The following is a 14,687-nucleotide window of genomic DNA, read 5'->3' on the forward strand; positions in this document are numbered from 1 at the left end:
CATACAGGCTACTGTGTGCGTAATAAAACAGGAGATTTCTACAACATACAGGCTACTGTGTGCGTAATAAAACAGGAGATTTCTACAACATACAGGCTACTGTGTGCGTAATAAAACAGATTTCTACAACATACAGGCTACTGTGTGCGTAATAAAACAGGAGATTTCTACAACATACAGGCTACTGTGTGCGTAATAAAACAGGAGAATTCTACAACATACAGGCTACCGTGTGCGTAATAAATCAGGAGATTTCTTAGAACCGAAACCATTCACAGTATTACTGAGTTTAGGACAAAGGTACCAATAAATTGTACTCTTTTTTCTTTCAAAATAAAACTTATTGTGTGTTTGTTGTAGACCAGTGAGTGAGAAAGGGTATGAATGTACAATTGTCTGATGCTTTAGTTTTGAAATTTCAGATTCTGTCGTTAAATATTTAATTCCAGAGGACAATCTGAAAGTTGTAATATTTGTAATATGTAAAGCATCTTATAGCTCAGCTCAGATTGGTAACTGTTCTGTCACAAGGGTAAGGAAATCTAATTAATCTGAATATATTGCCATCTGCATATCTCAAACATCTCTACTCATATATTTTACATATACCATATCTGTACAGATTAATACAGAGAATAGCCAGCTGGTGTTGGTGTGTTTACTTGTTGTCAAAAAGTCTCCTTGAAACAAAGAATCTAAAAACCGTCTTTCCTATGTTTGTATATACAATTGTACTTGTTCTTAATACTGTTCATTATACTGAAGCCAGAGATTGTATATACCTCTCTACCTAGTATATCTCTGTTCTAGTTTATCTCTGTTCTAAGTGTGAAACTTGCTATATGTCTACATGGTACTGTATATTGTGGTTGTGTTTGTAAATGTTAGGCTAGGTAAGTAGCTATAAAGGTGCTAATCTAGAAATTGATGATGACGGTAGTCTATATATGTGGAGCCTGATATGACCCTGATCCTCTTTATCCAGAAGTCCTCAGCAGGGTATAAGGTCACTGTATGCTGTATCAGGTTGATGACAAAAGTCAGTACAGAAATTGTTTGTAAATTATGTACTGTGACGTTTAGGTGTTTACATTCAAGTTAGACACTCAACTATGGTACATGTATCGTTCACACATCTACGATTAGCCAACATCAGTATTGAAGCATAAAACTATTCTAGGTCTGATATTCCCATTGCATTGTGGGTGGTAGGTTGTTGATGTTGAAGAGTATATTTGTGTTATGTTTAATGTGTGTCCACATTCCCCTGTCATATCGCTAGTGTTAATGATATTTTTGTATTAACGCTAAACCTTAACTGTGATGCCGATTAAATTATTAATTAAAACAAACATAAACGTCTGTTTTATTTTTATCTTAATTAAAAGCACCACTACTACAAAATTGGATATAAAACAACCACTACCAAAACAAGGATATAAAACGACCACTACCAGAAACACAGATATAAAAATACACCGGCCACAAAAAAGTGAAAAGCTACCACTATCTGAAACACAGATATAAAATACCACTATCAGAAACACAGATTTAAACATACAAATACCAGAAACAAAGATAAAACTACCACTACCATATACAAAGATATAAAAATACTACGGCCACAAAAATGTAAAAACCTACCACTCTCAGAAACACAGTTCTTTAAAACTAAATGGGACTCTGTTCCGTTTACTTTAAATATGTTTATTCAGCAATGAACACGGTCTGAAAAGACACACAAAGTAGTGGTAAATTGCACAATGATAGTTAGCATGAATTACGTATAGAAACTAATCATAACATACAATCCTCTATCTCCCCCAAGTCTTTGGTACACGTAAGTAATAGGGTCACTCGTATAAGTCCTAGGAACAAAGACTGATGTGAAATATGAGAATTATTAAGAAATGTCCGACTAATTGTCCTAAAATAAACAAAATGAAGCACTGAGTCTCCGTGAAAAGTTGCCCAACACATATAACACTTAGGAAATGTTCCAAGTAGAAACAAGTCAATTGTTATTTGGACATATTATAATCTGAATGCCAAGCTGGTTTCTTTGTGGCACGACCAGAAGTCCGGATTGTTGCAGGGGACGGAACTACTACTGCTTGTGGCGTATGTGTCGAGATAGATGGCATCGTTGCCGGGCCCGGGTGTGGTGATTTTGCTCACTGGGGTCGCAGGAGAATCAAACGCTAGATGACGTCGACTGAAGATTTCTCGAATACCAAATGGTGGTGAAGGGTGATCAACATCAGAGGATGAACGAGGCGAACGTTGTATGGTTCTAGTAGTCAACGGAGTGGATGGTGGAGGACTCGTATCCTTACGGGGAGGGTTGCTTTCTTCACCGACGACGGTGTCTGGGGCGTTAGAAGCAGGAGACGTCGTACGATGGGAGAGTCCAATTTGATTGTCAATTGTGTAGCGCGCTGGTGGTGTAACGACTGGGATATACTTCCTTAGGAATTTCCTGTTGCGTAAGGTAACACGGCCAGATCCGTCAACCCGAACTACATATTGATCAAACTGGCGAACTTCGGTAATGATTCCAGTCTTGTCCCATTTAAGGGGGTGAGGACCAACTTGATTTTGGATGCGTACATGATCTCCAACTGCAAGAGGTGAGAGGCGTTTGGTGTGTTCAGACCAACGTTCACTTTCTCGCATGTGACGATTCCGTAAAGCCTCCTCGCGAGCTGCTAAAGTCTCCAGCCAAGTGTTGTGTGGAATGTACCGACCGGGTGGTATAGGAATAAAGTCTCGTATAGGACGACCGAACACGCACATAGCAGGGGATAGTTTTGTGTCTCTGTCAGGTGTGTTACGATACTGGAGAATAGCGCGTTGGAATGCGTCGGTGTTTAAGTCGCCATTGGGACTGGTGTTGCCAGTGATCAGACGCTTCACTGTTTTGACTCCCACTTCAGCACGGCAGTTACTATGGGGAAAAGCTACAGATGACAGTCTATGGTGAACGCCCCAGTTCCTGAGAAAACGACGTGTGGCCGCAGAAGTGAACTCGGGTCCACCATCTGATGCTAGTTCATCAGGGATACCAAAAGTAACAAATGTCCTTCGGAGACAGTCTATTAAACCATTGGAACCATCAGAGGCTTTCTCCACCACCGGCCAGTTGGAATAACGATCAACTACCACTAGGTAATTACAGCCCATGTAGTGGAAGAAATCTGCACACACGCATTGGAATGGATAGTCAGGAGTTATCAAAGGAGTCGGTGGTGCATTCGGGTTAGATGGAGCAATACGGTTGCAGTGGTTAGAAGTTGCGCGTAGAGAGGCGATGGCAGGCGTGATACCAGGCCAGAAGATTGACGCGTCAGCTCTTGAAGTCATAGATGTCACCCCTTGATGTGCCGAATGCAGAGAGGCAATGGTTTCTTCCCGGAGTGATGGTGGAATGACTATTCTGTCTTTATAAAGTACTACACCATCAACCGTATGAAGGTCGTCGCGGAATGGGAAATATTCTTTCAGTGGCCTAGGCAGCTCGTGACGGGTTCCCGGTATGCCGGCCTCTATCAGAGCGATTAACGCCTGCATGTTGTCATCGCTGGTAGTAGTGGTTCTAACGCGCTCCCAGGTGACGGATCGTAAATTGATCGCATCTAGTGTTGAAGAAGCTGATGCCACGACATGCTCCTCGACAAATGCTAGTCCTGATGAAGGCATGCGTAGACCACTCATTAGACCAAAGTGGGCGATGTCGAAGGCAGAAAATGACAGTGCTGCAATGTCGTCCTCGAGCACAAGTTTCTCAGGCTCACCAATAGGATGTCGGGAGATACAATCGGCAGCACGATGTCGTATGCCAGGCACATGAAGCATTCGAAAGCGATATCGTAGTGTTTTCTCCTTGAGGTTACGAAGTCTGTTGTTAGGAATGTTTTCCAGTGATCTATCGCCAAACAACTTCAACAATGGCTTATGATCAACAGCTATGATCAAGTTGTCGCACCCAAGAACGAAGTGTCGACCTTTATCAAGGCCATCTGCTACTGCTAGGGCCTCGCCCTCAACCGGCGCGTAACGCGTCTCTGCCGCATGTGTGAACCGACTACCTACGAGTGTAACTTTCCAACCATCACGGCGCATAGCAGGCTTTCATTAGCACAAGCGCAATATTTCTGTAGCAACCAAAATCCAATGCCAGTCTTTGACAAGTCTGACACGTCAATTTACTTGGGTCGAAAATCCGTACACCCTGCTCAATCTCGTTGGCAATGACAATTTTAGATTCCTCAAAAAGTCGTTGGAGATCTTCAGTCCACTGAAACGGTTGATCTGGTTTGAGCAAGTGACGGAAAGGAAGCATATTCTCAGTCATACTGAAGGCATACGATACCTGATTGACTAGTCCAAACCATGACCGCACATCTGTGATGTTCCTGGGTGTCGGAAAATCCAGGATGGCGCGTAGGTATTTCTGTGAAGGCCGTACACTATCGAGCGAATTCGAGCGTGTCCTCTGCAAATACAAATTTGTCAGGGTTCAGCGTTATACCGTTACGGCCGCATATGTCAAGCCACTGGACTGCCTGAAAGAAGCTTTCTTCAACAGTGTCTGACCATAAAAGAACATCGTCGACACATTTGGTGTTTTTGGGGATGTCCGAAACAAGCTCGTCATAGCGCCTGGTGTATCCGTCGCCCGATGCAATGTAGCCTTGGGGTGCAGTTTTGTAACGGTACCTCCCCCAAGGAGTAATGAACGTGGTCAAGTGTCTGTCCTCTTTGCAGATGGGTACACTATGATAACCATTCCATGCATCAAATAATGTCTTCTTCTTTCCATGTGGAATAGACCGGGCTTGGTGGAATGGCGAAGGGGTGTGATGAGTCTCGCGAGTGGCATGTGCATTTAAGGGTTGGAAGTCAACAGTGCGCCGAGGGGTACCATTCTTTTTCGCACAAATAACCATTCTATGGCACCAAGTGACAGGCTCACCAACCGGAACAGGTTCAATAACCCCCAAACGAACATCCTGGTCTAGTCCAGCCTTTACTGCACCCTGCCAGTGGATTGGAACGGGTACTGGTGTATGTTGAGCGACAGGTTTCGCGTTGGAGTCCAAGGGAGGTCCATTCATGAGTGGTAAAGTCTGGTGTTCACATGTGTTGAATGTGCTACACTTGTAGTGGTCAAGAAGGTAACCTTTTAAGTGACCAACGTTTTCCGTTGTAGCAGGGAAAGCAGTTTTGTCGGAGGCGATGGTGGCAGTTGGCGTGTAGGACAATTGCATGCTTTGACTTGGTGATCCGGTAAGGCGAAAGTAGCATCGACATGTATGCTAGCTGAAGGGACTTGAGCTCCGACGGTTGGAAATGAATCGTGGATAATACCTAATGTAGCGCAGGCTTCGCGACTGAGGAAGAGCTTGTCTGTTGAGCTTGTGACATATGTCATCTGTCTGATCTCCTTGGTGTTTCATGCCTTGTCTATACCAATCAAGCGAAGGATGGTCGCCCAAGAATTTTGATACCACCGTATGTAGCCGTGTGCATCTGCATCGTCACAGGTATGAGTTCTGATTCTCGTAGACCAAGGCGGCGGATCACTTTCAAGCCAGCGAGGCAACTCTGACATCCCGTGTCAGCCATAGCCTGTATTGAGACGTTGATGGTGTCTCGTGTAAGTCTGAAGCCTAGGGCGGCGTAGTCCTCAGCAGTAACTTTAGCCTTCACGTTCACGAATGGTTGAGGCTTGGAGCGTTGTTTCACTCAGGAATTCCTCAGTTCGTCATAGACATGGTGGTCGATGCAGATTGAGCGTTCGATGCCAGAATCACTAACGGTACAGTGATGATGTTGTAGAGAATCATGAACAGAGCACAATGCGTCGAACAAAGCACTTCCGGAAAGTGTATCACGGTGTGTCACTTTGGGTTTGTCCTTGCTTCTACATACAATTTCAAAATGATGTTCGCGATGGCAATGCCCACATATGTGTCCATATGCTGTACACTCTGTTTTACGTATGCGAGCAAGGGCAGATTTGCCGTGTCCCTTTTTTCCGCAATATGCACATTGCTCTGCTTTGTTGGAGGTGTCTTTGGACGACGGTCTGTCAGCCTTGCTTTTCCGGTATGAGCTGCTGGCAGCCTCAACTGAAAGTCTAGAAGCTGAACGTTTACCGGCTTCCTTTGATTCGACAAATTGAAATACATCCTCAAGATTCATGTCCTGATTTTTGTGTCCTAGCAGATCAAGTTGTGTTTCCGGATCGGCAATTCCCCGGGTGAGTACGTCACGCATGATAGCGTCAGTGTAATTGACGTCGGCTGTACATCCGGGGCACTTTATCACAAACTTGAATATACCGGCCTGTCCTTTAAGTCTAGCACCGTAACTCCGGACAGTTTCATTACGATCCTGTCGCATATTGTGTAGCGTCACTCTTGCAACCATAGTGTTTTCCTCACGTACTACAAGCTTTTTAATTGCAGCTAAAACCTCATCCATGGTTTTGTCAGCGAGGCTACCACCGGCTGATCGTGTCAAGTCTTACCGTAATGGCTCGTCACAGCTTTCTAGTAGCTGGATTACTTTATCGCGTCCAGTGATTTTCGTGGCACTGACATAGTCCGACCACCGAGATTGGAATATGCCCACTCCTCGCTAGATCCTGCGGCACTGAGCGTGGGTCGTTTAACTTTCTCAACTTTAGCAGCGTGTTCCGAGCTCCGTTCCCGTGGTTTTAATATGCATCTAGCTATCTAGCTTCATGTGCGTGGTTACAGCTCCATTCGTGTGGTTTAACTATGCGTCTAGCTCCAATCGCATGGTAACACTCTGCGTCTAGCTCTATTAGCGTGTTCACACCCTGTGTCTAGGTCCATTCGCGTGGTAACACTCTAGTCTAGCTCTATTAGCGTGGTTACACTCTGTGTCTAGCTTTATTCGCCTGGTTACACTCTGTGTCTAGCCATTCGCGTGGTTAAACTCTGCGTCAAGCTCCATTCCCGTGGTTTTACTATGCATCTAGCTATCTAGCTCCATGTAAGTGGTTACAGCTCCATTCGTGTGGTTTAACTATGCGTCTAGCTCCAATCGCATGTTACACTCTGCGTCTAGCTCTATTAGCGTGGTAACACTCTGTGTCTAACTCTATTTGCGTGGTAACACTCTGTGTCTAAGTTCATTTACACTCTTCGTCTAGCTCTACTCACGTGGTTACACTATGCGTCTAGCTCTATTCGCGTGGTTTCCACTCTGTGTCTAGCTCCATTCGTGTGGTTATACTCTGCATCTAGCTCCATTCTCGTGGTTACACTCTGCTGGTAGCTCCAAACGCATGATTACACTCTGGTTTAGCTCCATTGGCATGGTAACACTATGCGTCTATCTTTATTCACGTGGTTACACTCTGCGTCTAGCACCATTCGTGTGGTTACACTCTGCATCTAGCTCCATTCTCGTGGTTACACTCTGCGTCTAGCATCATTCGTGTGGTTACACTCTGCGTCTAGCTCCATTCTCGTGGTTACACTCTGCATCTAGCTCCATTCTCGTGGTTACACTCTGCGTCTAGCTCTATTACATGTGGTTACACTCTGCGTCTATCTCTATTCCGTGGTTTCCACTCTGCGTCTAGCTCTATTCACGCGGTTACACTCTGCATATAGCTCTATTCATGTGTTTCATTCTGCATCTAGCTCTAATTCCCCAATAGTTTGCAGATACCTCTTTAGGAGTACATACCTAAACATCAAATTAACGTAGGTCACTGTGACCTTTTTTCAGTCGTTTTACTCACTTTAATTAGACTATGCGTTCAGCTTCATTTCCAGTTAAGGTGGAGTTGGGACTAATGTATGCTTCACAAACATTACCCGTTTTGAAATATATCACATGTTCAATTTTCTTTCCACTTTTATTGTTTCCCAGCTTTATATCTCTTTGAGAGTAAACAGAGTGTGGTGATGTAAAAGAAGAAACGTAGGACGAGATACCATGCAGATGTGCGACTAGAGGCAGGCCGTCCCGCCATGATTATGACCAGACGTCTGATGGACGGAGGGATATGGGAGATAAATAAACAAATACCTATTGGATTGAGATATTTCATTCTACTTAATGTATTAACAGCCGGTCTATTACGTCAACTGCTGGTTTGATGTTGTGATGTTTGACTTGCTCCTGTTTAAAAGTGAGGATGTTATACCGCTATCAGGATCGTTCTCTCCTAGCGGGGCAATGCTATACAATATGGCTTATGTACACTATCACATATCACTAAGATTAAGGTTTAGAAGCTAAGATTTTTTTAAAAAAAAATATGTTTTTTTTAATATTCTAAGCCAGTGAATTATGATGTTTACATAGTTGGTGTTTACATATTTCAGCTTTTCAGTTTGAATCTTGAGGGGTACCTTTCAGTTTGAGTCTTGAGGGGTACTTTTTCAGTTTGGGTTTTGAGGGGTACTTTTCAGTTTATGTTTTGAGGGGTACTTTTCAGTTTGAGTATTGAATATTGAGGGGTAATTTTCAGTTTGAGTATTGAGCATTGATGGGGTACGTTTCGAACGTTCTTAATTGTCGAGCATGTACCACCAGACAAGATATAGGTATATGTCACAATGTATCTACATGTACCACCAGACCAGGTATAGGTATATGTCACAATGTATCTACATGTACCACAAGACCATATATAGATATATGTCATTGAGTATTGAGCATTGATGGGGTACGTTTCGAACGTTCTTAATTGTCGAGCATGTACCACCAGACAAGATATAGGTATATGTCACAATGTATCTACATGTTCCATCAGACCATATATAGATATATGTCACAATGTATCTTCAAGACCATCAGACCAGATATAGGTATATGTCACAATGTATCTACCTGTACCACCGGACCAGATATAGGTATATGTCACATTGTATCTAAATGTACCACCAGACCAGATATAGGTATATGTCAAAATGTATCTACATGTACCACAAGACCATATATAGATATATGTCACAATATATCCACATGTACCACCGGACCAGATATAGGTATATGTCAACATGTATCTACATGTACCACAAGACCATATATAGATATATGTCAGGTATATGTCACAATGTATCTACATGTACCACCAGACCAGATATAGATATATGTCACAATGTATCTACATGTACCACCAGACCGGATATAGGTATATGTCACAATGTATCTACATGTTCCACCGGACCAGATATAGGTATATGTCACAATGTATCTGCATGTACCACCAGACCAGATATAGGTATATGTCACAATGTATCTGCATGTACCACCGGCCCAGATATAGGTATATGTCACAATGTATCTACATGTAACACCAGACCAGATATAGGTATATGTCACAATGTACCTACATGTACCACCAGACCAGATATAGGTATATGACACAATGTATCTACATGTACCACCAGACCAGATATAGATATATGTCACAATGTATCTACATGTACCACCAGCCCAGATATAGGTATATGTCACAATGTATCTACATGTACCCCCAGACCAGATATAGGTAGGTGTCACAATGTACCTACATGTACCACCAGACCAGATATAGGTATATGACACAATGTATCTACATGTACCACCAGACCAGATATAGGTATATGACACAATGTATCTACATGTACCACCAGACCAGATATAATTATATGTCACAATGTATCTACATGTACCACCAGACCGGATATAGGTATATGTCACAATGTATCTACATGTACCACCAGCCCAGATATAGGTATATGTCACAATGTATCTACAAGTACAGTCAGACCATCTATAGATATATGTCCAAATGTATCTACATGTACCACCAGACCAGATATATGTATATGTCACAATGTATCTACATGTACCACCGGACAAGATATAGGTATATGTCACAATGTATCTACATGTTCCACCGGACCAGATATAGGTATATGTCACAATGGATCTACATGTACCACCAGACCAGATATAGGTATGTGTCACAATGTTCCTCCATGTACCACCAGACCAGATATAGGTATATGTCACGATGTATCTACATGTACCACCGGACCAGATATAGGGATATGTCACAATGTATCTACATGTACCACCGGACAAGATATAGGTATATGTCACAATGTATCTACATGTTCCACCGGACCAGATATAGGTATATGTCACAATGTATCTACATGTACCACAAGACCATATATAGATATATGTCACAATATATCTACATGTACCACCGGACCAGATATAGGTATATGTCACAATGTATCTACATGTACCACCAGACCAGATATAGGTATATGTCACAATGTATCTACATGTACATGTACCACCAGACCAGATATATGTATATGTCACAATGTACACAATGTATCTACATGTTTCATCAGCCCAGAGACGTACGATAGTAGGTCGCTACGACGGTAGTTGGTGGTTATTCTGATGGTGGACCTGACATCGGACGATAAGGGGAAGGGATGACCATGCTTTTCCCCAACATTTTACTTTCGTTGATTATTGTGTAGAAATAATACACTTAGTAACTGTTACATTCTCTATCTACATGTTATTATGTAACACCTTTTCTGTACCAGCTCCTTGATCTCACGTTAGGCACGAGTTTTGGTACGTAAGAATTACGTGAACTGTTCGAGTTGATCACATATCTGGTAAAACATCTGTTAGGTTAGGTTTAAAACATGTATCAACACGTCTGTCAGTTCAGTCCATTAGATAGGAACATATAACCACTGCGATCCTGTCAGCTTCTACAAAGTTAATCAGAGGGAAAATCATTAGCTGGAGGTGTGTCCGTGTAAGTGTACTTAACGTTAACAGTTTTTGTGATTCTAACAAGCTGTGCAATACCTGGTATAGCCAGGATCAGGTTGTCGAATACCCGATATAGCCAGGATCACGTTGTCGAATACCTGGTATAGCCAGGATCATGTTGTCAAATACCCAGTATAGCCAGGATCACGTTGTCGAATACCCGATATATCAAGGATCATGTTGTTGAATACCCGATATATATAGGATCATGTTGTCGAATACTCGATATAGCCAGGATCATGTTGTCGAATACCCGATATATCCAGGATCATGTTGTTGAATACCCGGTATAGTCAGGATCATGTTGTCGAATACTCGGTAATCCAGGATCATGTTGTCGAATACCAGGTATAGCCAGGATCATATTGTCGAATACCCGATATATTCAGGATCATGTTGTCGAATACCTGGTATAGCCAGGATCATGTTGTCGAATACTCGATATATCCAGGATCATGTTGTTGAATACCCGGTATAGTCAGGATCATGTTGTCGAATACTCGGTAATCCAGGATCATGTTGTCGAATACCCGATATAGCCAGGATCATGTTGTCGAATACCCGATATATCCAGGATCATGTTGTAGAATACCCGGTATAGCCAGGATCAGGTTGTCGAATACCCGATATAGCCAGGATCACGTTGTCGAATACCTGGTATAGCCAGGATCATGTTGTCAAATATCCAGTATAGCCAGGATCACGTTGTCGAATACCCGGTATATCAAGGGTCATGTTGTCGAATACCCGATATATCCAGGATCATGTTGTTGAATACCCAGTATAGCCAGGATCACGTTGTCGAATACCTGTTATAGCCAGGATCACGTTGTCGAATACCCGGTATAGCCAGTATCACGTTGTTTAAAACCCGGTATAGCAAGGATCATGTTGTCGAATACCTGGTATAGCCCGGATCACGTAGTCGAATACCCGATATTTCCAGGATCACGTTGTCGAATACCTGGTTTATCCAGGATCACGTTGTAGAATACCCGGTTAAGGCAGGATCATGTTGTCGAATACCCGGTATAGCCAGGATCATGTTGTCGAATACCTGGTACAAGCCAGGATCAGGTTGTCAAATAGCCATCACATGTCAATCCCCAGGGAGTGGAGACAGAAATTGACTGGTTGCAATGGCCCTATAACCAAGAATGATAATTTGTGAACCGCTTTGAGACGACCTTCGAATTCGAACTAGGTTGTAATAACGCGGTATATAAGAACTTCGATTTATTATTATTAATTAGGTGATGGTAGCCAGTGTATTTTTATACCTATAAGTATATGAATGGGTGATACTGTTTTCTCTATACATTGAGATATATAAAGGTGTTGGTTACCCGTGTATCTAAAGACATATAAAGGTTTTGGTTACCCGTGTACCCAGAGACATATAAATGTGTTGATTAAACTAGTACCTAGATACATATAAAGGTGTTGATTAATCGTGTACCCAGAAACAGATAAAGGAGTTGATTAAATTAGTACCTAGAGACATATAAAGGTGTTTGTTACCCGTGTACCTAGAGACATATAAAGGTGTTGGTTACCCGTGTACCTAGAGACATATAAAGGTGTTGAGTAAACTAATACCTAGAGACATATAAAGGTGTTGATTAATCTAGTACCTAGAGACATATAAAGGTGTTGATTAAACTATAGTACCTAGAGATATATAAAGGTGTTGGTTACCCGTGTACCTAGAGACATATAAAGGTGTTGATTAAACTATAGTACCTAGAGACATATAAAGGTGTTGGCTACCCGTGTACCTAGAGACATATAAAGGTGTTGGTTACCTGTGTACCTAGAGACATATAAAGGTGTTGAGTAAACTAATACCTAGAGACATATAAAGGTGTTTGTTACCCGTGTACCTAGAGACATATAGAGGTGTTGGTTACCCGTGTACCTAGAGACATATTAAGGTGTTGATTAAACTATAGTACCTAGAGACATATAAAGGTGTTGGCTACCCGTGTACCTAGAGACATATAAAGGTGTTGGTTACCTGTGTGCCTAGAGACATATAAAGGTGTTGAGTAAACTAATACCTAGAGACATATAAAGGGGTTGATTAAACTAGTACCTAGAGACATATAAAGGTATTGATTACCCGTGTACTTAGAGACATATAAAGGTTTTTTTTACCCGTGTACCTAGAGACATATAGAGATGTTGGTTACCCGTGTACCTGGATACATATAAAGGTGTTGGTTACCCGTGTACCTAGAGACAAATAAGGTGTTGATTAAACTAGTACCTAGAGACATATAAAGGTATTGATTACCCGTGTACTTAGAGACATATAAAGGTTTTGTTTACCCGTGTACCTAGAGACATATAGAGATGTTGGTTACCCGTGTACCTGGATACATATAAAGGTGTTGATTAAACTAGTACCTAGAGACATATAAAGGTATTGATTACCCGTGTACTTAGAGACATATAAAGGTTTTGTTTACCCGTGTACCTAGAGACATATAGAGATGTTGGTTATCCGTGTACCTGGATACATATAAAGGTGTTGGTTACCCGTGTACTTAGAGACATAAAAAGGTGTTGGCTACCCGTGTACCTAGAGACATATACAGGTGGTTGTTACCCGTGTACCTAGAGACATATAGAGATTTTTGTTACCCGTGTACCTGGATACATATAAAGGTGTTGGTTACCCGTGTACCTAGAGACATATAGAGATTTTGGTTACCCGTGTACCTGTATACATATAAAGGTGTTAATAACACGTGTACCTGAGACATATAATGGTGTTGGTTACCCGTGTACTTAGAGACATATAAAGGTGTTGGTTACCCGTGTACCTAGAGACATATAGAGATTTTGGTTACCCGTGTACCTGTATACATATAAAGGTGTTAATAACACGTGTACCTGAGACATATAATGGTGTTGGTTACCCGTGTACTTAGAGACATATAAAGATGTTGGTTACCCGTGTACCTGGATACATATAAAGGTGTTAATTACACGTGTACCTAGAGACATATAAATGTGTTGGTTGCTGTGTGACATGGTATATAAAGGTATGTTTACTTTTGTTACCTACATGTGCACAGAGACATATATGTTGATTTTGATATAAAGATGTCAGTTACCTGTGTAACTAGGTATATAAAGATGTTGATTACCTGTGTAACAAGGTATATAGAAATTGTTGGTTACCCGTGTTAGTAGTGAAATAAGGTTGTTTCCTACATTACCCGTGTTAGTAGTGAAATAAGGTTGTTTCCTACATTACCCGTGTTACATGGTATATAAAGCTGTTGGTGACATATGCTTCTAGTAGTATAAATCTTTTGGTTGCCTGTAAAACAAGGTATATACAGCTATTGTTACATGTGTGGCTAAGTATCTAATAGTTTGTTACTTTTTTGACCAGGTATAAGGTATTGGCTACCTGGTAAACTAGGTATATAAAAGGTGTTGCTGAACTTTACCTGTGTACCAAGGTAATGAAAACTTTGGTTACCTATGTTACTGGTAATACAAAGCTGTTAGTTACCTGTTTAGGTAGGTATATAAAGCTGTTGATTACTTTTATAGATAGGTAATACATAAATGTGCTTTTACCTGTGCAACTAAGTATATACATGGAGCCGTGTTGGCTACCTGTGCAACTAGGTATATACATGTAACGGTGTTGGTTTCCTGTGTAACTAGGTATATACATGTAGCGGTGTTGGTTACTTATGTAACTAGGTATATACATGTAACGGTGTTGGTTACCTGTGTAACTATGTATATACATGTAGCGGTGTTGGTTACTTATGTAACTAGGTATATACATGTAACGGTGTTGGTTTCCTGTGTAACTA

At 41.6% G+C, this 14,687-nt stretch overlaps 1 protein-coding gene across 1 annotated transcript; it reads right to left on the minus strand.

Annotated features, from left to right (window-relative positions):
• Positions 1 to 2,034: 2,034 nt before the first annotated feature.
• On the minus strand, positions 2,035 to 4,122 carry LOC110465399. Its single transcript, XM_021521182.1, has one exon. The coding sequence runs from the start codon at positions 4,120 to 4,122 to the stop codon at positions 2,035 to 2,037; it is 2,088 nt and encodes a 695-aa protein (XP_021376857.1).
• Positions 4,123 to 14,687: the final 10,565 nt, after the last annotated feature.

Source organism: Mizuhopecten yessoensis, unplaced genomic scaffold, assembly GCF_002113885.1.
Source record: "Mizuhopecten yessoensis strain PY_sf001 unplaced genomic scaffold, ASM211388v2 scaffold11073, whole genome shotgun sequence".
In the NCBI taxonomy this organism is placed as follows: domain Eukaryota; kingdom Metazoa; phylum Mollusca; class Bivalvia; order Pectinida; family Pectinidae; genus Mizuhopecten; species Mizuhopecten yessoensis.

Excerpts from the sequence above, each read along its gene's own strand:
- LOC110465399 (XM_021521182.1), bottom strand. The coding sequence starts at position 4,122 with ATGCGCCGTGATGGTTGGAAAGTTACACTCGTAGGTAGTCGGTTCACA.